General features: G+C 38.5%; 1 protein-coding gene across 7 annotated transcripts in view; it reads left to right on the top strand.

Moving 5' to 3' along the window:
- Positions 1 to 24,246, top strand: part of CDC14A (cell division cycle 14A) — a 186,591-nt gene that overhangs the window by 50,639 nt on the left and 111,706 nt on the right. For all 7 annotated transcript variants that reach the window (XM_019457632.2, XM_053891941.1, XM_053891950.1 and 4 more), the window contains one exon: positions 13,111 to 13,190. In XM_019457632.2, the coding sequence (XP_019313177.2) occupies positions 13,111 to 13,190 (80 nt within the window). The remainder of the gene's footprint in view (positions 1 to 13,110; positions 13,191 to 24,246) is intronic.

The following is a 24,246-nucleotide window of genomic DNA, read 5'->3' as shown; positions in this document are numbered from 1 at the left end:
TTTGACACATGGGTTGTCAAGGACATTGGCAAACCTTTTGTTATGCCCTTGGAATTTCACTGAGAATGTAGGCTTCCTTATCAACTATCACTTAAAGCTAATGAAATAATATGTATTTGTAGTTCTGTGATATAATTCATGTTTTTAGCCTTCTGACTTCTGTAGCGTTTATTACAACAGTGGTTCTCAACCATAATTTTGTTACAGAAATACCCATGGGCCAGACCTCTCATATCCGGTGAATCAGAATCTCAGGGGTGCAGAAATCAGGATGTCTATATCTTAAAACAGCTTAAAAGGCTTTTCTGAGGCATATTCAAAGTGGGGGATCCCCTGGCTTAGAAGATAAGAAGTAACATGAAGGGAGGGGTGCTCCTTGATGGCTCAGTTGGCTGAACGTCTGACTCTTGATTTTGGCTCAGGTCATGATCTCACGGTTCGTGAGTTTGAGCCCTACATTGGGCTCTGTGCTGACAGCGCAAAGCCTGCTTGGGATTCTCTCTCTCTCTCCCTCTCTCTCTGCCCCGCTCCCCCTTTCTCTCTCAAAATAAATAAATAAATTAAATAAATAAATAAATAAATAAATAAATAAATAAATAAACTTAAAAAAAAAAAAAGAAGTAACATACAAGAGATACTCTGAGGTTAGGAACATATTTGCCTTGTTCTTAGTGTTATACATGGTGCCTGCTACCAGTAGTTCTTTACCGAATGGAGAAATGAATCACCTGTGTGTAAAACACACTGCTCATCTCCTTTTCCTTTTTTCTCCTTCCTTTTTCTTACTATAAGTAAATCTGTACTGCAAGTCTTGCTGCTGATCAAAAGACAGGGTGAGAAATCACTGACCAGGGTGAAGGGGGCGTTGCTTTCTGGAAGTAGTGAGGTTTACCTACAGTAGTGAGCTGGAAAGGGAGGGAAATTTCCAGTAGCTGCAGGGAAGGCGTATATACTTCCTGTATGTTATATATATTGGGTATGTATACAATAGATCTGTTGGTTGGATTTAAGTTACTTTTATTTAAGTTGGAATTGCCTTCACTTGTTTTAGTTGTACTATTTGTGACATTAATAAACCTTTAGGGAACATGGTTACTTCTTTAAAAAATCTATACACATTCAAGAATGATTAATTCTATTATACTCTTGAAGGACAGTTCTGTCATGTGGCATATATTTGAATAGTTTGGGCTGTGTACAGTACAATAACCCTGGAATCCTTTCTGCAAACACCTGACTGACTGATGGGCAAAGCTCTTGTTTTTCCTGCTTTCTCTAAGCAACAAATCTTTGTACATACTGGAAGAGAACAACCAGCCCCTTGTTTGTGTTCATTGTTGGTTTTCTATTCTTGAGTCAATGCAAAGAACAGTAGCTTACAAGTTACTATGAGATTCTAGATCTGAGATTTAGTTCACATGCTGTGTGGATTCTGTCTTAGAAGATTGGATAACATCTCACCTACAAACTTCTTCTATTTGGAAAAGGATAAGATGACTATATTTGAAAAGGCTTGTGTGTGTGTGTGTGGGTGTGTGTGTGTGTGTGTGTGTGTCCATGTCCCTCAGGTGCTTGTTCTAATTACTAACCTGAATACATCTGATTGTCTGGTTTACCTCCTCCTTCCTTCTGCCTAAGCTCTGTAAATTGAAAGTTCAGAGGAAACAAGCCATACTTTGGTCATACTTCTTTCCCACCCTGTTTGCATTCCATTCCTGGCGAGTTTGGCACATCTTCCCCCCTGTGTTTGTCCAGAAAGTTTTTGATCTCTCTTGCTTACCTTTCTTCCCAATTTTTTCCCTCTGGTTACATCAAGAAAATCTCAGGTTTGCCATACCTCCCATTGCTTCAAGTTGGAATCAGTCCTAATCATAATGCCAAATATTGAGGAAAGCTATGCATTTTGAAGTGAACTTCAATATATTAAGGTACCCATCCAAACATTTGAAATAATTCAAGGTTCATTTTAAAGTCATTCTATACATGTTCATTGGTTTCCTCATGTTTTATTCACCTAGACTTTCCTCAAGTATTAGCATTGAAGGTAGATAATTTAGAAAGCAAACATGCCTCTTTAATTATTTTGTTTTAGTTTTTAGTTTTTCAAATAATGTTTTCCACCACATTTTATTTTGGCTACATGATTTTAATGATAATGTGGAATATATAATCATTTTTGGACTAGCCAAAGAGACTGACAACCAGAAGGTTTTATCTTGGGAAACTATTTCCAAAGATCTAAATATTAGCCTTTACAAATAAACGTTTAGGATATACAGTAAAACCTTGGATTGTGAGTAGCTTATTCTGTGAGTGTTCCACAAGATGAACAAACATTTCTAATAAATTTTAACTTGATAAATGAGCGGTGTCTTGCAATTCAAGTAGTACATGATGCCGAATGTCACATGGTCACCACTGAGCCAATGGTTCTTGAAATTCACTTTGATATACAAGTGCTTTGGATTACAAGCCTGTTTCTGGAATGAATTATGCTCGCAAACGAAGGTTTTACTATATAATTCATTTGCAAGTTAAAGACTTTTTATTATTGGTTATAGGTGTTAGGCGAATTCAGTACTGATGCTTGGTCTATTGTGGATCTATCATCTGTATCTTCATCATAAATGAAGTTATGGTTCTTTGCCTTCTAAACTTGATCAGATTCAGTCCTTGGTTTAAAGAATACAGTCCTTGCACACTCCACTTTTTTTTTCTTTCTTAATTTGAGAGGTTTTATGAAATAAAATTCATACTATATCCAGAGGTAAGCAGTGAAACTCAGCAAGAGGAATTTTTAACCTGCAACCATTCCATTTAAGAGTATGTATTATTCAAGTAATGTTCTGGAGTGAGTCTGTTTTTATATTTCATACAGAGACTGCCTTCTAATGATGAATGATATACAGGGTTATGTTTGCTGTGTGTGGTAACATAACAGCCTTGTACTCAGCTTGTATGAGACTGGGGAGTCAGGTTTTCTTACAACCAAATATTTTTTCCTTCTCCCCCTTAAAAGGGCCCCTTTAGGCTTCTGTGTACTGAGAACATTAGCTTAGTGTTTCCTTGGTTTGCTTTAATAAGAGGCTGGGCTAGTTCAATGAGATACAACCAGCTCAGCAATGTCTGTGTTGGAACATGAGCTCTCTTCAGGCAGGAAAAGTCTGCAGTGTTACTGAGACGCAGTTAGCGAGAGATGTGTATTTGTCCTGGCTGTAGCTGTCAGTTCTGGAAGAACGTCTTTTCAGGCTGCTGAAATTCTGGTTCCCATCAAATTAGATGGGAAGACACACATGGAGGGGGGTGCTTCGCTGGCTCATTTGGTAGAACATGTGACTCTTGGTCTCAGAGTTATGAGTTCAAGCCCCACGTTGGGTTTAGAGATTACTTCAAAATCAAATCTTAAGAAAAAAAACCCATGGCTTTAAGAAAAGAAGACACATGGCTAATGTCTACAGTTTTCCTAAATTGCCCGTCAAAGAGCCACTGGTTTCACTCTCATCATGCCCATGAGAGGCCGTGTTTGTGTTCTAAATGAATTCTCAAAGAATGAAGTCCACCATATATCAAATCTCAAATTCAAATTCAAATATAGAGAGATGTCACTTGAGAGTATTTCAGAGCAAACATCACCCCAGCCCAAAAGCACAGTCATTCCTATACCTTTGTTCTCATAAGGATGCCAGATGAGTGTTAAGTAATTTAGGGCAAAAATAGGTGATGGAGATGGAGGCCTGGCATCAGGTTTTGCCTTACTTCTGTACTTAATGTTGCCGCCATATTTGTTAGGCAGATGCATTGTCTTACATTTTGCAGGCTTCATAGTCTGTGATTTATATTCGTCTCAAAACTGGAAGAACAGGAAAAACAACTTACCTTCTTTTATAATGTGTTCAAGAGAAGGTGCGTTCATTCTTGTTTTAATTAGACTATTCAGTAGAATAGATTTAAAATAGACTGAATGAAATACTGTTTTAAATATTCAGTTGGATTTCTGGTTTGTAATCAGACTTATGTATCTAATTTGTAAGTGATTGTTTAACACTGAACATTTTTATTTCCATAAACAATTAGAACAAAAGTAGGATCGGTGTACATTTGAGAAATGTTTGGCTTTTTTCTATTTATTTATTTTTTTTTAAGTTTTAGAGCTGAATGTAGGTATTGTTTTCTCAGTCACTGGTTATAATGACAGGAAATGATTAAGAAGAGAAATGTTGCTGAAAATAGTAAAATTAAACATTTTGTTTGTGCTTGCCTATGACAATTAAGACTTAATGCTGTCTTCAGGAAAAAGCAGTTTATAAATTAAGTGCCCTGACATTTAAGAAGTCTGAGAACTGAAGGTTTGGGAGCCAAGGAGGAGACTTTAAAAGTTTTATGTTTCAACTCTTTGCAGAGTTTCTCACCTCGTTGTGTGTTTTCGTAGATGTTCATTCCATGGACTTCTGTGGCTCATTCTTTGCCAGTAACTGGTAATTGCTTTCCTCTCCTAAAAAACAAACCTAGCCTGGTATTCTTATTCTTTTGTTCATGAGAAGTTCACATAAGGAAAAATGGGTATAGCATCAGCTCTCTTCTGGTTACATGTACTTTGTTGGGGAAATACGTGGGCCACCTCAAGGATCTTCTGATATTTTGACAATGGATTTGATAAAACGGGCCACAGCATTTATTTTATGGTTGTTGATGCTAAGGCACCGGGAGACTCAGGAGGCCATTTGAAGAGGCAGACAACATCTGTACTTTCAAATGAGAGAGTTGAATTAAAGGATGGTCAGTTATGGTTTTGGTATATAACAGTCATGGAGGACATTTACAACCTCATGTTCTGATATTTATACATGTAGACAGGCTTTAGGGTTCAGGTGTCAGAGATAACAGCTGTGGCTCGGGATTCATGTGGATACAGGTGGTAAAAAGGAGAAAAGAAATATCTGAGCACTTTACGTATATTATTAATTCATTTAATCTTCCTGGCAGTCAAATGAGGCTGCCAGGCAGTTACAGTTCTTGTCTCGACTCCATAAGGAAATGGAAGCACAGAGAGTTATACAATATGGCTCATAAATGAAAGAGCCTGGATTTGAGTCCAGGCAGCTTGGCTGCGGACTTGGGGTGTTTAAGCACTATACACTGTCACCTGCTCTCTAGATAGATGATCTGTGTTCTGTGACCATGTCACACTTGTTCTCACATAAAACGCCCTCTTTCTCTCCACTATTTGTTCATGCATCCATCAAACATTTTTTGAGTATATGCTACATGCCAGGCGGTGTTGAGTCCCGCAGATAGAGAGGAGGCAAGAATCCTGCTCTCAGACTTATAACCTAGCCAGGGAGACAGACTAAAATCACCCCAGAAACATGTGAAGACCAACTTGGGTAAGAATTTGAAGGAGGAAGGAAGGAAGCTTTGAGAACATAAGGATGGGATCTGAACTCATCGGGTCACCAAAGGAGGCTGCCACACCAGAGTGACTTAGACCTGTGGTCCCAAGGAAGGTGAAGAGGTGGCCATCTAAATGCTAGTGTGGTGCAAGGAAGACTTGAGTCAAGTTTGGTCCCTTCATGGACTGTTCCCCAGCTCTCTTTAGAGCCCTTGTCAAGGGCCTTATTTAAGCCCTTCCTTAACGAGGTTGCAGACTTTCCTTGTGTCCTGGTGTGTATGTAGGTTCCTGTACAAAATCTGTAAACATTAAGTACACACACCTGGATCTTTGGTGACTACTTGTTCTGTTCCACCTCCTGCTTCCTGCCTTGTATGAGGTGTTGAGAGTGGCAGAGTGTAGACTCCGAACAGACAGGAAGTGGGACTGTGAATGTCTGGGTCAGGAAGTATGCCTGGACCCTCCAAATGCTTTATATAAGCTAACAGAAGTCATCTGAGCTAGAGCTCTTATTTTTAAATCCATCTCTATCTTACTTTTTCCTTTAGCACATCCTTGAAGAATTGACTACACCTAGTTTTATGCTCTTATATAACTGGGCTCAGAAGGTTAATTTCACTAGCTCCCCTGGGCATTATCACTAACGTTGTAGTGACACATTTAGAAAGTCTTATTCACTTAATGATTATTTAAGTTAAATTAACTCACTAGAGTGGATGCACTTGTTGTAGTACCTTACAAGTTTAAAGCAGTTATCCACTGAGCATATATTTACTAGGCATCTATCTGATAGGAGGCACTGTAAGGCTTATAAAGGTATAAAAACATGTTTACTGCACTTCAGGTGCTTTATACTTCAGTATAAAGGAGAATAATTACAACAGAGCTGTCAGGAGCCCATCAGGAAGTGGTTAGGCGTGCTGTGGGGAGCCAGACTGCCTGACTCCACCACACCCTAGCTAGCTCTGTGACCTTGAGCAACTGATTCTCAGCATTTCTTGTATAAATGGAAATGGGTTAATAATGGAACCTATTTCAGGGTGGCTGTGAGGACTATGGAGCCAAATTATGTAAAGTGCACGGAATAGCGCCTGACACATAGAAGGCACCTTGTAACTTTTTGTTTTTATTATTATCATCATTATCATGGTCATTTTCATTCTTATAGTTGAGTCTAAGGAGTCAGGGAAGGTGGTGGAAGTGGTATTTGAGGTAAGTCTAATGAAATAGAAGAATTTCCGTAGCCTGAGATGGTGTGGAGAGTATTCCAGAAGAAACCTCAGATGAAGGTGTCAAGTATGCTTAGGGAATGGTGAGGAGTCCAGACTAGCAGATGTGGTTCATTTAAGTAACAATGAGAAATTCACCCGGACACCTGGGTGGCTTAGTCGCTGAAGGGTCCGACTTTGGTTCAGGTCATGATCTCACGGTTTGTGGGTTTGACCCCGCATTGGGCTCTGTGCTGACAGCTCAGAGACTGGAGCCTGCTTCAGATTTTGTGTCTCCCTTTCTCTGCCCCTCCCTTGCTCATGCTCTGTCTCTCTCTGTCTCAAAAATAAATAAAACATTAAAAAAAAGAAAAAAGAAATTCACCTAGAGAGATCAGTTGGCACTTTATCCTGGTGAATGATGGGCAGTCTGGCTGGGGTTTTTGAGCATGATTGAGACTCTTAAAATCCTGTTCCAAAATTGCTGGAGTAGGCAGGAGTGGAGGCAGAGAGAAATCATGTTAGTCTTAGTGTGTGATGATAAGGGTTTGAAATAAGGTGATGGCAATAGTCATGAAAGAAAGATCAAATGCAGATTCACCAGCAAAGGAATGAAGTTTAAGATTCAGGGCCTTTCACATGCTTGGGCCTCTCTCTCAAGGTCATTGAACAGACCCTACTGGTGGTTTTATAAAATTTGAAAAGATATTTGTATCTTTTTTTTTCTCTCTCCAAATGTTATGTTTCAGACCCCCAGGCTGCAGAGACTCTAGAAGAAAGAATCAGTCAGGGTATTGATTGGATGAGGGTGGACACATTGAAGGAGAGGCCAGAGTCAAAGGTGACTTTGGAGATTGAGTTTGGCTGATCAGGAAGAACTCTGGATGACAGACACAGGGGGATGATGGGAGAAGCCAGTTAAGGAGCAGTGCTTTCAAACCATGGAGGTGCTCTACACTGATTAGCTTTACCAGGGAAAGAATTTTTTTTTTTTTTTTTGCCTCTGCCCATCCCATTCTCAATTGCTGTCTTGCAAGTGTGATGATTTTAAGTTATATGGGGCTTGGGAAAGGGGTGTGACTGTTAAGGGATTAGAACCCAAAGCACATATCATACATAGGGGACATCTTTGTAAAGCCCACATTTAGCACTCTGTATATGCTGAACCTAGTTGTCTGAAACTTTTAAAGAGAATTTCTCTTTTGGTTTAAATCTCCCATATTTGGTAAATTTTAGGGCTTCTAGACTATTTTCAAGTTGTAACATCTGTTTTCTGGAAACTTCTATTTTGAAGAAATTTAATGGACTCAGAAATTGTTGGAATGCTGATTTCACAGCTATTATGTCAATGTTCTAGTGATAGTACCTGACTGGGAAAGATTGTTCTCAGCATTTATTCTCTTTTACAAACAAGTAAAATAATAAACAACAGGAAATCAAATGCCAAAACTAAAGAATACTCTCTCAGATGGCCAAATCAAATCCTCATGAGTATTTCCACTTTACAGACCACAAAATATAAGTGTAATTAAAAGAGGGCACAGGTTTCGTCTTTATATTAGGGTTGTGTACATGTATACATGTTGTATTTTATAGTAAGTCTTTTTGGGGGAAATAATAGCACCTCAAAACAAAGCTAGAAACATAGTAAGAACTGAAGCAAATGTGCCCAGAGAAAGAAAATCAGGCAATTTGTGACTCAGGGTCTGGTTCTGCCCTTCTATAGTAAGCCATTTGTTTGAAGAATCACCTTTTAGGTATCAGAAAGATTAAATTAGCTGAGTAAGGGAATATCATTGTAAATTCCAAAATGCTTCTGAAATTCATATATATTATTTTTTGACAGGCTTTAAAGATTTAATGACCATAGGATTTAGTGGAAAGAAATGATTTAGGAGTATTTGCGGATTAATTCTAAGAGGATTTTATTTAACTTCCCAGGTTGGTTTGCTATTCTTCTATAAGATCAGTCCAAACTTGATATTTTTCAGCTTTGTTTCTCAATGTGTGGTATGCACACGATTTAAAAATGTTAAATTATGTATTTTAATATTCATTTATGTCATTTATGGCAAATGATATTGGTTTTCAATTAATAGCAATGATGTAAAACACTTGAGAATAAATTGATTTAAAAGAGTATGTCTATTTAAAGAGAGATGGTAATACAGGGTGCTTTGTGTGGTTGCCGAAGTAGGGTAGGTTGATGCACGACTAGTTGAAGTGTGGGAAACATTGGTGTATTGGTAAACCATATAAATTACGCTATCTTGTAGTACTATAATTTTAATAATGTTGTTAAATAAAAACTCGCAGCCATTGTGTGGTTAGTTGGTTGTTTGGCTGGTATGTATGTATGTATGTATGTATGTATGTATTTAAGAATGCTGGCTTTTTAAGAATCTTTTAGTAAAGAAATTGAGAGAGTTAGGGGCACCTGGGTGCCTCAAGTTGGTTAAGCGTCCGACTTTGGCTCAGGTCATGATCTCACAGTTTGTGGGTTCGAGCCCTGTGTCGGGCTCTGTGCTGACAGCTCAGAGCCTGGAGCTGCTTCGGGTTCTGTGTCTCCCTCTCTCTCTGCCCCTCCCCTACTCGTGGTCTGTCTGTCTGTCTTTCCCTCTCAAAAATAAAAGAAAACATTAAAAAAATTAAAAAAGGAAATTGAGAGAGTTATTTGGATCCTTGGTACCTAGCATCAAAGTTGATTAAGCAAAAACACAATCACTTTAATTGGTTTACTTCTAGTAGTTAGAAATAAGAAAGCATATGTCCATTGCTATTATTCTATTGAGAGTTTTCTAGGACTTCCTGGCAAGAGTAGTGTCCTTTGATAAAAGTAATGCATGTGCTCACTCTTCCAGGGGTCAATTAGTAATTGGTAAATGGTACACCAAACACCATGCAGAGGGCTTTTGTTAAGTTTTATCACTCAAAAGTTTGGGAAGGTCCTTTCAGTTTGGGTTTATATATGCTAATATCTAGTGAAGAGAATAGACCGCATATTATTTTTTTCCCTGGGAAGCAGAAAAGGAAAATAAAAATATTTAGAAGATGCTTTGAAATTAATTTTATTCAGAAAATATTTTTAGAAAAATTAGAATATCTGGAACCCAACTTTTGAATATTAAATATAGATTTTATTTTTAGAAAGAGTAGATATTTACTGTTTCACTGATTGAGTTATTCTACATTTGAAAAACAAATTAATCCATGTCAGTACAAAATGTAAAACACGTGGAAACTATAAATGTAAAACATGCAGTAAAGTAGAAAGTACTCTTTTCCTTTCTCGCTCCAGTCCTCTCCCAACCCTATTTCTCAGACACGACTACTATTAACAGTTTGAAGTCACCTAGTTTTAAGAAGTCAAGTGGAATGGCATTTAAGAATTTGGAAGAGTAGGAATCTTTTTTCCCAATTTGTGCTGCTGTGGCCTGTGTTTATATTTTCAAGCATATGTGGCGAATGGAAGTACTTTGGGCTTTGGAGTCAGATCTGTGTTGGAATTCTAACTCCATCACAGAACAGCAGTGCGAGTTTGGAAAGTTCCTTACCTTCCTGTGCTTCAGATTTCTCAGCAGCAAGGCTTAGTTTTAATTTTAAATTTTTTTTTTTTAACATTTATTTATTTTTGAGACAGAGAGAGACAGAACATGAACGGGGGAGGGGCAGAGAGAGAGGGAGACACAAAATCGGAAGCAGGCCCCAGGCTCTAAGCCATCAGCCCAGAGCCTGACGCGGGGCTCGAACTCACCGACTGAGAGATCGTGACCTGAGCTGAAGTCGGACGCTCAACTGACTGAGCCACCCTGGCGCCCCTCAGCATCAAGGCTTAGTAAATGTTCCTTTTCTTCTGAGCTTTAATCAGGCCTAGTCTGTCTCTCTTTCTCTTTTTTTTTTTTTTTAATTTTTTTTTCAACGTTTTTTATTTTTGGGACAGAGAGAGACAGAGCATGAACGGGGGAGGGGCAGAGAGAGAGGGAGACACAGAATCGGAAACAGGCTCCAGGCTCCGAGCCATCAGCCCAGAGCCTGACGCGGGGCTCGAACTCACGGACCGCGAGATCGTGACCTGGCTGAAGTCGGACGCTCAACCGACTGCGCCACCCAGGCGCCCCTCTCTTTCTCTTTTAATAGGAGACATATCTAAGAAGATCTGGCATAAGAATCCATGACATGTTTGGTTTTTTTTTTTAAATAGAATTTGTTGTTTTAATGACCCTAGCCTGCATGCATTCAGTAATGCACTCATTTATTACATTTCACCTACTGTCAGGTTGTAAAAGGTCACTGAATTTACCTGCCCCTGGAATCTTCCTGGAATTTAGATGGCCTCTGCTGGGTTTCACTTTGCACTTATTAATAATTGAGCACTGGGATAAAAATAAAAACAGACTCTCATCTTACAGTGTGAGAACATGGGTCATGTGTGCTAAGTCATGCAGGTAAGATGAGTACCCTGTGGGGTATCCAGTCTAAAGAAGTATTTCATGTGGGCTGTCGCCTCTCTCCTGCAGAATGGGTGCCTCAAAATGAAAGGGAATTAATGTAATTGCTCCTGAGGAGGGAAATGTATTTTTGCATTTCAAAGGTTGTTGTATAAGCTTTAATTATGTAATCCAAACACAGAAGGCTTTTACCGCAGCTTTCCCTTTTAGCAGCAGTAGTCAACTTTGCGATACTGCTGCATCTTCAGGCTTGAGAAATCAGTGCATTATAACCAACTCTATTTATAGGGTATAACCTGTATAACCTGCCCATTAGGGCACAGCAAAATCCTGTTTTAATATTGGTCTTTAAAGCTACGTTTGGTTTAAATGGATTTTTATGATTATTTGAGCTGCAACTAGAGTTCTGATTCTCCATTTGTAGAATCAGTGACTCACATCTAGATCGTTCTTTTACAGTGGTTTCATTTTCTGTGCTGTTTTTTGTTTCATGTTCAATTTGCTTTGGTGGTTTGTGCCTTATCAGACCTCCAGGTTTACTTGCCAAATGAATATGGAGCTTTCTTTTTAAAGCTAGAAGTATCTTTTATGTTTTTATTTTAGTTTTCTGTTTATTTTTTATTTTTTACTTAGAGAGAGTGAGAGTGGGGAAGAGGGGCAGAGGGAGAGAAAGAGAGAATCTTAAGCAGGCTCCATGCTCAGTGTGGAGTCTGATGCGGGGCTCGATCCCATGATGCTGAGATCATGATCTGAGCTGAAATCAAGAGTTGGATACTCAACTGACTGAACCGTCCAGGCACCCCAGTTTCCTTTCTTTAGAGAAGACAGAATTGAGGTATTTTCTAGTCCTGAAATTATTAATAAGTAAATACACATAATATATTGCTAATGGGGTAGCTCAAAACTCAAAGAAAATTTGCAAGTAAAGAGGAAAGTCCTACTTTTTAGGAACTGAGACTCTGCCCCTCTTGTTGAAATGTACAGGGTGTTCAAATAATGCCATTAATTCTAGGTGGAGAGGATTTTTAGGAATAAAATTTGATTCCAACTATAGAGGAAAAGCACTGATGCCCTCAGCCCCAAATTAAAATATTACATTATACTTAGAATAAAATCAAAGTCTGCCAATGGTTTGTATTGCTCTTCACTATTTGGCCACTAGTTGCTTCTCCTTCCCATGTTCTAGCCACGCTGCTGATCCCTTGTCCAACTCACCACACTCTTTCCCTTGCAAGGATGGTGGCCCTTGTGATTCCTACTGCCTGGCAAGCCGTTCTTCCTTTCCCCTGCTCTCCCCTGGGTTTCCCCCTGCATATCTTACCCTATATGTCTCCCGGGCACCCCTCTCAAGCAGCCCCTTTCTATTCTCTTTCCAGAACCGTGTTTATTTCCTTTTGAGCACTTAACTCAGATGGTATTTATTTTTGTTAATTATTGTCTTTGTCTCATTAGAATGTAAATTCTATTACAAGAACAGAAGTACCTGATACAGTGCCCGCCACATATCATATAGTCAATATGTTGATTAAGTTGTTTACTGGTTTTAAGAGCTCATTTTTGTTTCTTTAAGATTAGTTTATCATGCTGGACCAGAGGGATTTAAGTATCTTGGATATCAACAGTCCAGCCAGTGTGTTTTCTAATGCTCTTACCTGCATTCATTTTCACCTGCTTCGTTGTGATTTTATTTTACTGTACTTTATTTTATTGTGCTGACAGTGCACAGTCCAATAATGGAAGTAGAATTGTTCTGCTCCCCAAAGGGAAAGCACTGCCATTGTGCCTGTTCAATGCGCCTTGTAAACAGCCCTGGATGGCCTCTTTATGGATCTGCCGTCTGTCTCTAAGCTCTATCCATTCCTCAGCCAAAGGCTGCAGCTCAGCTTCAAGCTGGAAAAGAAATTTTGGCAGCTCAGTTGCTATCTTTTAAAGGTCAGCATTAATTGTCACCATGACTGACAGTTTGTCAGAGTGGAAAAGGGGAAATGCAAATTTGGTGAGTAGTTAAATTAGTTTCGTATCATTCTTTGATGGTGTTCTAAATGTTGCTATTTCTCTGTCTTAGGTAATCTACTTAAAGAAGACACCAGAAGAAGCCTACAGAGCACTGCTATCTGGCTCAAACCCCCCCTATCTTCCATTCAGGTATAACTCTTGTGAGACTTGGGCTAATGGCACTTGGCTAGGCAGCTGCCGCTGTAGAGTTGGATTACTGTTTTTTAATTGTCTTTAGACTGTGACTATGATGTTGTATGGAATAAAAGAGATGTTAGTTTTTATTTTATTTTTGTAGAGTTCCCCCCCTCCCCATCTAAGTAAGAATAAAATCGCTTTTTAAAAAATATTTTTTGGGGTTAATTTATTTTGAGAGAGAGAGAACGAGTGGGGAGGGGCAGAGAGAGAGGGAGACACAGAACTCAGCGCAGGCTCCAGGCTTTGAGCTGTCAGCACAGAGTCTGACGTGTGGCTCAAACCCATGAATATGAAATCATGACCTGATGCAAAGTTGGACGCTCAACTAATTGAGCCACCCACGCACCCCTAGCTTTTTCTTTTTAGGAATTAATTTTCTCCTTGAACCCTTTCTATGTCTTGAGGAAGGCTGTCTCTCATTACAGTGTTGGGAAATATTTTTTTAAGTATCAGCTGAAGGTCTTTAATTTTTTTTTAAGTTTATTATTTATTTTGGGAGAGAGAGAGAGTGAGCAGGGGAGGAGCAGAGAGAGAGAGAGAGAGAGACAGAGAGAGAGAGAGAGAGGGAGAGGGAGTCACAAGTGGGTTCCACAGGATCAGTGCAGAGCCTGACGTGGGGCTTGAAGTCACAGAACTATGAGATTATGACCTGAGCTGAAACCAAGAGTCAGATGCTTAATCAGGTGAGCCACCCAGGTGCCCCATCAGCTGATGGTCTTTTAAAAATTTCAGGTAAACTTGAGCCTGTTTAAAAAATGGAAGGGAACATACAGCCAAACTCCTACAACAGTCATTTCTGATAGAATTATGAATGATTTTAAGTTTTACCTTTTTGCTTATTTGTATGTCCAAACCTACAAGCATATGCATTTCTTATTGTTGTTACTAATCTCATATTACCAGTTACAATGAATGGAAGGAATAGCAAAGATTGAGGATGCCTCTTTGTCTGACTTCCTTACTCTCCTGTAAACTCAGAGGGCAGGTCCTGGTGCCCGACACTTAAAAGGGCTCTTAGTAAATATTTGAATGAATAAATCAATACTAAATCCCTTAAGATCCAAGGGGCTCCCACCTCTGTTTCTCAGGCCACAGGAGAGGGCCTTGATTAGGCACAGGGTGGGTGCCAAGGTGGGGAGGAGGAATGGGGGAGATATTGCCCTAATGTACTTGATCTTCTTGATCCGCTTGACTGTCTCAGTGAAGTCAGAGGAGAGTAGTGAGAGGAAAATGTCCTCCAGTGATCTAGAGTATGAACGAATTAGATTGAAGGACAGATAAAAACTGACAGTTTATGTATAGGAGCTTTTTAGCATGGAGACAAAGCTTGTTTTTTGCCTTCCCCTTCTACTGGCTTCTATAATTTGAAAGCCCTTTGTAAAATACAATCCTAACTTTTAGAAAAAGATAATTATTTCAATCAGTTTGGGCTGGTGTAACAAAGTGCCATGGACTTGGTGGCTTATAAACAATAGAAAGGTATTTCTCAGTTCTGGAGGCGGGATCTGGGTGGTTACGTTCTGGTGAGGGCCCTCTCTGGGGATGCAGACTGCTAACTTGTATCCTCACATGGTAGAATGAGAGTGAGAACGATCTCTGGGGTGCCCTTTATGACGGCACTAATCCCCTTCATGAGGGCTTCACCCTCATGACCTAATTACCTCCCAAAAGTCCCATCTCCTAATACCATCACCTTGGGGATTAGGATTTCAACATGTGCATTTTGGGGGGACACTAACATTCAGTCCATTGTGGTAATAATAATAATATTAATCATTCTAAGTGTTAAACAAAGTGATTAAGAATATATGTCTTGGAGGCAGAGACACTGGGTTTAAAGGCTCATTCTGCTTTTTACTACATGTGGTAAGTACAAGCACCTTGAGCAAGTTATTTCTTCTCTCTGAGCCTCAGTTTCCTTTTCTGTAAAATGGCTTTAGGGCTATCCTGGGGATTAAATGAAGTAATTCATTTATGATTATGCCTGGCTTTTGTTTTTCTCCTTGTTATTAGTACTGTTACTATTATTAATAAGAAATAAGGATTTTCCACAAGGATATAAATATGAATAGGAAGTATTTCTTCCTAATGATCACAGCTTCTAGTTGGGGCAGGCAGACCTCTAGGCACATAATTAACTGTCAAATAGTTAGGTTGTACAAAAATAGAAGACAAGACTAATTCTGACAGAGATATGGGAAAGGATCAGACTCATTTAAACTGAGCTTTCATTTTTTTAACGTTTATTTATTTATTTTGAGAAGGGAGAGAGAAAGAGAGCGAGCACATGGACACAAGTGATGGAGGGATAGACAGAGGGAGAGAGAAGAGAATTCCAATCAGACTCCTTGCTGTCAGCACAGAGCCCAACTTGGGGTTCTAGCACACGAACCATGAGATCATGACCTGAGCTGAAACGAAGAATCAGATGCTCAACCGACTGAGCCATCCAGGCGCCCTGCACTCTAAGTTGTATCTTTCTGATAACCCAAGACATCAAGAGTTGTGTTTACATTAAGCTATGTTTATTTCTAACTCCAAACTCTTCATAAACCATACATTTGAAAAAGAAAATACCACAAAGTAGTATATTTATGATTTAGTAAAGCATTAATTTTTAAAATTATTATTGTTATTTACTTATTTTTTCAAGTAATCTCTATACCCAACATGGGGCTTGACCTCATGACCCCAAGATCAAGAGTTGCTTGCTCTTCCAACTTAATCAGCTAGGTGTCCGCTCCCCTCCTATTTTTTTTTAAATTTTAGTAAAGAATTTAGTTGAAAGAATACTATTCCAGAATAGTTTTCTGGAATTAGACTGAAGAAGCTTAATTTTTTCCTAATCAAGATAAGATGTGAGTTGATTTTAGTCTCTACCTCAGGCCAACTAAGGCTAATGTAATATTGTTAACAACCATCTTACAGTTCTGGTCAGCCATCATTGCCTTGGCCTTTATTTGTAATCTGGATTCTGTCATCCACTAGGTTTCTTACACTATTTGTTGCTAAATTGTAATTTTCTCTTCATTGTCTAGATTTTTAAAAACGTTTTTTTAAAAAGTTTTTATGTATTTAAGCAATCTCTACACCCAACATAGAGCTTGAACTCATGACCCTGAGTAGCATGCTCTTAAGAGTAGCATGTTCTTCCTGCTGAACCAGCCAGGGGCCCCTAGACTTTTTTTTTTTTTTAAAGCAAGAGAGAATAGCAGGGGGAGAAGGAGTGAGAATCCCAAACAGGCTCCACATTCAGCATGAAGTCAGACATGGGGTTTGATCCCACGACTGTGAGATCATGACCTGAGTCGAAATCAAGAGCCTGGCGCTTAACCGGCTGAGCCACCCATGTGCCCCACCCTAGATTTTTTTTTTTTTTAATCTACTCCTGCCTTAACACTTTTATTTAAAAAACAAGAAGCCTTGAAAGAACTTCTATTTAAGTGCAATTGCTTTATTATTTAAAGTTTTTAAAAAATGAAGACCAGTTTGAAGTCTTGTCAAAGTATGGCTGGTATCTTTATGTGCCCCTCCATCAAATTCCTGTTTCCATTTGTGCTCTATACTTTTAATGTCTTTCTAATAAAGAAGTTTTAAGGCTACTGTGAACTTAAATAATGCTCTTCTTCAAGATTTATTCATTTAATAAAAATGTATCTAAGCAATCTTTTCTGTGAAGCCTTTCCTCATTTTTTTAGAGAGGCTTGGTAGGTCCTTTGCCTGTAATTCCCCATTATATTTTGTGTATTGTATTTTGTGTATTACATTTGCTACATACATAATTAAAGCAAATGTCTTGTATTTATCTGTTTGCTTGGGTGACTCTTCACCAAATATGGCTGACTCTTCTCTTGAGGACTGGGATTGGTCTCTTATTTGTGTGCCAGGGAATAGATACATTAATTTATTTATGGATTTTTCTGTGCTAGTCACTGTGATAGTCTTAAGGATCTTAGGAGGATAAGGACAGCAAGGTATTTGTTCTGGGGAACTCAGTGCATAGTTTGTAAGCGTGTAGGTATGTAAGACAATTGTCGTGCTTTGTTCAATTCAGGAGATAGGTACTATGGGAATGCTGAAGAAGGAGGTTTAAACCTGAAACTGGGGATTGGAGGAGATGTTAGAGGTAGGCACCACGATTGCCTTTTCATGCTAGGATGAAAACTGGAAAATAACAATCCAGGTGTTGATTTTAGGTGCTGTGATTTCATTTGCATGGCTTAGCTTGTCTTTTATAATGGTAGGTTAGGCAGGATATTATACATTATGATGTTTGCAGTACAGGCACATTACTATAACTGAAAGGACTGTCTGACTGAGGTTTTTCTTTTGGATTTATCTTAAAAAACTGTAGATTATAGATTTATATTACCTTAGGTAAACATTCTGTAAAGATGAGGGAAATAAAAATAAAAAGAGTTGGGCAACTTTACTGCCTATTCTTTTTTTTCACCCAGTTTTATTGAGATGTAATTGACATCAATGATTATCACAATAGGGGCGCCTGGGTGGCTTGGTCGGTTAAGCGTCTGACTTCGGCTCAGGTCATGATCTCACGGTCTGTGAGTTCAAGCCCCGCGTCGGGCTCTGTGCTGACAGCTCAGAGCCTGGAGCCTGTTTCAGATTCTGTGTCTCCCTCTCTGTCTGCTCCTCCCCTGTTCATGCTCTGTCTCTCTCTGTCTCAAAAATAAATAAACGTTAAAAAAAAAATTAAAAAAAAATGATTATCACAATAAATTTAGTTAATATCCATCATGTCAAAGAGTTACAAAAAAAAGTTTTCCCCCTTTTGAGGAGAACTTTTAGGACCTATTCTCTTAGCACCTTTCAAGTCTACCATACAGCAGTGTTAACTGTAGTCATCATGTCGTACATTACATCTTCAGTAGTTATTTTATAACTAAAAGTTTGTACCTTTGACCACCTTCACCCGAATCCCCATTTACTGCTTAGTCTTGATTACATTGATTATAGTAGACTTTAGAGATAGTTGAATTTCTGGCTGTTGTGACACTCAAGGAGTGTTTGCTATGATGTTACTGTTTGCAAGTCAGTATTAGGATGTTCCATTTAATTGTAAAGTAAATGTGTCAAAAAATGTACTTTTGCTTGTATTAAGGATAGCCAATGTGTTTGTCAAGAGTGACGTTGGCTGAAAACTAGAGGAAGAGGGTATTTTTCACTTACTTCAGTTCTTTGAGTCCATCCATCTTTAGTGTTGGCTTGGCAGTTGGCCTTCCAGGGAACAAGGGCCTTTCAGTTCTAGGGTCAGAGTCAGCAGAGTTTGAATTGGCAAGCCTGGTGTGAATCTTCTTAGGTACTTTTCCTTTCAGCGTACTACCAGATTCATAGTCTATACTATTGACCAATTGTTCTACAAACTCATATTAATTGTGCTTGTCTAAGGTCCCATGAGACCACCAACTCTGAGTGCAGTTCTCAGATTGTTTTCTTGGCAGTCAGTGGCTGTGGTTTTCAAATCTGCATTCTCTGACGTTCATAAAACAGTATTTGTGAAAACTCTAAGCCTTGCAAAACATGGAAATTGCACAACTCTTCATTTTGATCTCTTCTGTGCTTTTAAATTTGTTTTACCCTTACTCCTTTGTTTATTGATCCATATGTGTCAGTTTGGTAAGTTTTTTTAGTATCGATGATGATTCATAAATCTGCTAAAGTCAAGTTTTCTATGACATATAATATTAAGTGGGGAGTGAAACAGTACAGACAATAAAGAACATCCAGAGTCCCAGTTTTGAAGACAAATACAGAAAGCATGACATGACAAACATTGACTAGGTACAGAGGTGAGGCCGAGGTAAGGGTGCTCTGCTGATACCCAATGGAATAAAGCTGGTTGAATGTTGAATGTTCCATCTCCAGCTATTAGTTTAGTTTTTCTATTTTGGTTTTGTTTTTTTGTTTTTTTTTTTTTTTTGCAAGTCTCTTCCTGGATAGGCCCAGGAATGCATTTTTGTGTAGCTATTTTATTTTAGCTTGGAGAAGAGGCTAGACCTATAGGTAGTATTTCCCAAAGTTATGTTGGTTCTTATGCTTGGTTTTAAAAAGTCTGAGAGGTTTTAAAAAATACTGGTGCCTGGTTCTACTCCTGGAAATGTTGACATAATTGGTCTGGGGTATTAGGTTTGGGTATTGGGATTTTCAGAAACTTTCTACATAATTCCAGTATGCTGCCAAGTTTGAGAAACATGGCTCTATGTGATCTGCTGTGGCAAAATAAAAATAAAAATAAACAAATAAAAAGATTCAAAGGTCAAATAAGTTTAGAACTCTCCATCTTGGAGGTTTAAAAAGCACATTCTTGGGGTACCTAGGTGGCTCACTCAGTTGAGCGTAGGACTCTTGGTTTCTGCTCAGACCATGATCTCGAAGTTTGTGAGTTTGAGCCCCACCTTGGCCTCCATGATGATGGTGAGGAGCCTGCTTGGGATTCTCTTTTTCCCTTTCTCTCTGCCCTCCCCTGCTCATGTGCTCACTCTCTCTCTCAAAATAAATAAACTTAAAATAAAAAAATGAAAAGCACATTCTCATTTTAAAGATTCTGAACGGCTCTGAGTAATAGAGAGATCTGTTTGACTTAGTTTAACGCCAGCTCTTCCAAAGTACTTCATCCTGAATCCCTTCCCACTCCCTGCAGTTTCTGTTCCTATCCGGCAGCACCAGTGTTCTGAAACATTTTAGGACACATTTCCTGATCCACACCTGTGTGGAACAAAGTGGATCTCTTGGGATTGGAATAATATGCTGTCATTTGTGGAACTGTTTTTATGTTGTTTCCTGAGAGTCTTGGAAATAGATGGCTTGTCAAATGATAGCATTTTATCTACTATGAACAGGAACATACAACTTTTCTCTTAGAGCACGTGTGAGACTAGAAAACCTTTCTTACCAGAGGACCCACAAACCTCCCAAAGGCAGTCCTTTAATGACATTTGTCATTAAAATGAATCCGTACTGTTTGTATTAAGGGAGGGGTTTGTTGTGTTTTGGGGATGACCCTTAGTGATATCCCTGTTGCTGAGCTGTGTCTTAATGTGGCTGAGTCTTAGTGGGAAATCTCTGAAGCAATGACTCTAGATCATCTGGGCATGCCAGAACTTGTAGGTCTCTGAACAAAGGCTCAAAGGGGTCAACCACTTAGAACTTGGCATTAGGCTGCCTTCTTTCTTCTAAAGCAAAGTAAACATGTGCTGGTAGATGTTAGATGTTATTATAAAATCTATCTCTTCACAGGAAACATTGAGCCAGATATTTGTTAACTTAAATATGATATTGTGATTTTTGTCAAAGTGTATTTAGCAATTAACTTTGTATTTCAAAGGGAAAGTTTTCCTTACCATGTTTTTCTCTTGAGTATCAAAAATATAGAAACGAAATTTATTTTATCCTTTTAAAGATTTTATTTTCGTTTTCAATTTTTCCTTCTGACGGCTACCTCTTTGCTTCTCAGTGGTGATCTTTGGGGTTATTTCTGCCCTCATGGATCTTTAATAAACCTTTGTTTTTAATGCTTGGTATGATGAGAAAGATCTGCATTAGTTTTGAGTACTGAGTTTGTGCCAGTTTCCTGAGTGTTGAAAATAGATAAAAGTAGATGGCTTATCCAGTACAAACTGTTGAATCCATTTTCAACAGCTAGGGCATGTTGAGTAACTTGGACTACCATGAAAAGCAGTCTCTTTATCAGATTTTTCTTGTTATAGTGGTAAATAAGCACCATTATATAGGATCTGAGAACAGAAACAACTGTCAGGGTCTTTATAACCCACTAACTACATGTAAGGAAGTGAGTTACATCTATTCTGTTTTTGAGAACATGGCAGTGCTTCAATGTGAAAATTGGTTCAGATAACTTTTTTTGTTATTCTTATTTTTATGGTCCCAGATCGGTGTTACCAAACTTTCTACTGAAGAGTCAGTGATAAAGGTGGTTTAGAAAAAGATTGCAATCATTTACATTAATGAACATAGTTATTTTGTTGAATGTCTTGTAGATGAAGCTCTTTTCGATACCTGGATTAAAGACAATTTACTATTATTTTTATCTGTGAAGCAGAATTAATGTAGTTAAATGGGTGGCACTCACATGTTGATAAAAGGCCCAGAGCATAGTGCTTGATCTGTTTTTTTGGTGCCCGTTATTGTTAGTTCTAAACAGAGCCTATTCTGCTGACTTTATGTAACCTTTTAAGCCATGATTTAGAAATGAATTTTTACATATCCGTTTCTTTAGATGAACAGAGAGATTACTGTATGGCCTTACATTAAATCTGAAAAGCAGGAGATTCTGTGTTCTGTGTTTGTTAGGTACTGGTTGTGTTCAGCTTTTGATTTTGCTGCCCCATGAAGTCATTTGATTTTGCTCTTTGAGTGGGAGATGGCTCTGTTCTCCCTATGAATTCTCATCAAATACCTTTTCATCTTGTAGCCTAGGTGATACAAGCAATCAGCTCTTTCTTTTCTCTGGAGCTAGTACATATGTGTCATGGATTTGTTCAGAGACTGGAAGTCAAGTATAGTTTGGATAATTATGTGAATATTTTGGTGCATTGTCTAGTTCCCAGGTATCCATACAATATAGTCTAGAGCTGAACTGTCCAGTATGGTAGCTAGCAGCTTTGTGTGCTTTTGAGCACTTGAAATTTGTTTAGTCCAAACTGAGACTGTAAGTTAAAGATATATATTGGATTTTGAAGATTTGGTATAAAAAATGTAAAATGTCTTCTTTATAATTATGGTGATTAAGAAAATGTGTTACTAGTTGATTTCACTTGTTTCTTTTTACTTTTTTAAATATGGTTTTGAACAAAGTTAAAATTATAATTTTGGTTCTCTTTTGTGGACAGCATCATATTTCTGTTGGACAGCAATGACCTAGATTGAATTTTCATTATTGTACATAGTTTATGATTCAAAATTGTTTTATATAATTTTTGTTTTGTTGGGTCAGTTGTTCCCAGCCACTAGAGTTGTTCAGATATAAGATGAATGATTTCCTGGTAGTGATCATTTATTCATTCATTTGACATCTAAAACATTAATGGACCCAACACTGTGCTAGACTCTGGGCATGCAGACATAAAGGACACATTACCGGTCCTTAAGAAGCTCACGTTCTTGGGGCGCCTGGGTAGCTCAGTCAGTTGAGCGTCCGACTTCAGCTCGGGTCATGATCTCACAGACTGTGAGTTTGAGCCCCGTGTCGGGCTCTGTGCTGACAGCTCAGAGCCCGGGGCCTGTTTCAGATTCTGTGTCTCCCTCTCTCTCTGACCCTGCCCCATTCATGCTCTGTCTCTCTCTGTCTCAAAAATAAATAACCGTTAAAAAAAATTTTTTTTTTTTAAAAGAAGCTCATGTTCTTGTGCGGTTGTGTAGTTGGATTTAGGTCAGTGCTTGGAAGGTGCTTAGATGAATCTTTGAGATGGTTTCCAACCCATTGCTCTGAAGATATTGGCATACCTCCTAACTATTTGTTATCCAGAGAACTCACAGAGAATCATGGAATTAAAACATACGTAGATCATAACCATCCCCAATATTTCTTCTGTCAGCTCTTTTGTATTCTTCAGTGTAGTCTCTACATTTTATTTATTTATTTATTTATTTATTTATTTATTTATTTAATGTTTGTTTATTTTTGAGACAGAGAGAGACAGAGTGTGAATGGGGGACGGGCAGAGAGAGAGGGAGACACAGAATCCGAAACAGGCTCTAGGCACTGAGCTGTCAGCACAGAGCCCAACATGGGATTCATACCCATGAACCACCAGATCATGACCTGAGCTGAAGTCAGACGCTTCGGCAGAACCACCCAGGTGCCCCTGTAGTCTCTACATTTTAAACCCTGTGACTCTGTTCTTTATTCTTTCTTCATTTCCAACAGCTTCATTACCGGAAATGCCTTCTTATTGCTTTGTGTGAATATGTTCTTTCATCTCCCGTTTTGGCTCCTCATTATTAACATTTATAAGGTTGCTTCTTTCACAGTGATGTCTAGATTCTTAGGCTACAAGCAGTGGTATATTGGTAAACAGGCTCTGTAAGTAAAAAGGGTTTGTTGATTTCTGTGGTGTAAATACAGCCACCAATGCTAATTTGGGTTCTGAAAATTCTTGAATATTCAGTAATCACTTGGTGGGAGCCTATGCTCTATGACAATAGTGGGATTCAGCACTTTCTCTTTTTATCTTATTGTGGATGGTGGTTCTAGTTTTCTTAAATTTAATGTTTCTTCTATTGCTTCTCTGGAAAATAAATACAAAAACATAATAAAGTTCCAGTTGCTTCATCTATTCAAATATTCAGTCATTTAGTTTTTCGTTCAACAAATATTTGTTGACTGCCAGCCACTCCCAAGGTCATAGTTAGTGGATTTTTATAATCATTTCATAATACTTTCATGGTTCATTTGGCTACTATGCTGGACGTCACACTTACAAAGAGAGTTGTTGCGATGGATGGAGTTTAGATGGTCTAGCATGAGGTTGGGTTAAATTTGTATTTGGATGTGTCTAGACAACTGTTGTCTGTAACCTTAGTCTTCCATATTGGGGAGGGATGTAGGATTTCTTCTTCAGCAGAGATGAGTGATTAGAAACCCTGGGTGTTGGGATATGAACTTCTCTCTGAATGAAGAGCAGCATGGTGTTTACCTATTTAAGGGAGTTAATGCAATGCATGGTAAAACTATCATGACAGATAAAGGTAAGAGCTGTGGTGTCCCCAGACAGCATTGGGTGTGCATACTTTTTCCCACAGTTGAAGTCTGTGGATTTCAGTGGTCCTTTGTGGGAGAGGTAACGAACAATATAGGTCCTCTTATTCAACTCAGTAAATATTTGGCTCAATAAATATGAATGAATGAGTGAATGAATGAATGAATGAATGAGTGAATGAATACATTGATAAATGAGTGAAAAAGCAAACTGGGAGTTATGTAAACAATTGGGAGCTGTAGTTGCGATAAAAACTGTGGGAGTTTAAAACT

The sequence above is a fragment of the Panthera pardus genome, unplaced genomic scaffold, assembly GCF_024362965.1.
Source record: "Panthera pardus isolate Hobbes unplaced genomic scaffold, ASM2436296v1 HiC_scaffold_11, whole genome shotgun sequence".
Classification (NCBI taxonomy): domain Eukaryota; kingdom Metazoa; phylum Chordata; class Mammalia; order Carnivora; family Felidae; genus Panthera; species Panthera pardus.
The sequence above is the reverse complement of the archived record's forward strand: the minus strand, read 5'-3'. Positions and strand labels throughout refer to the sequence as shown.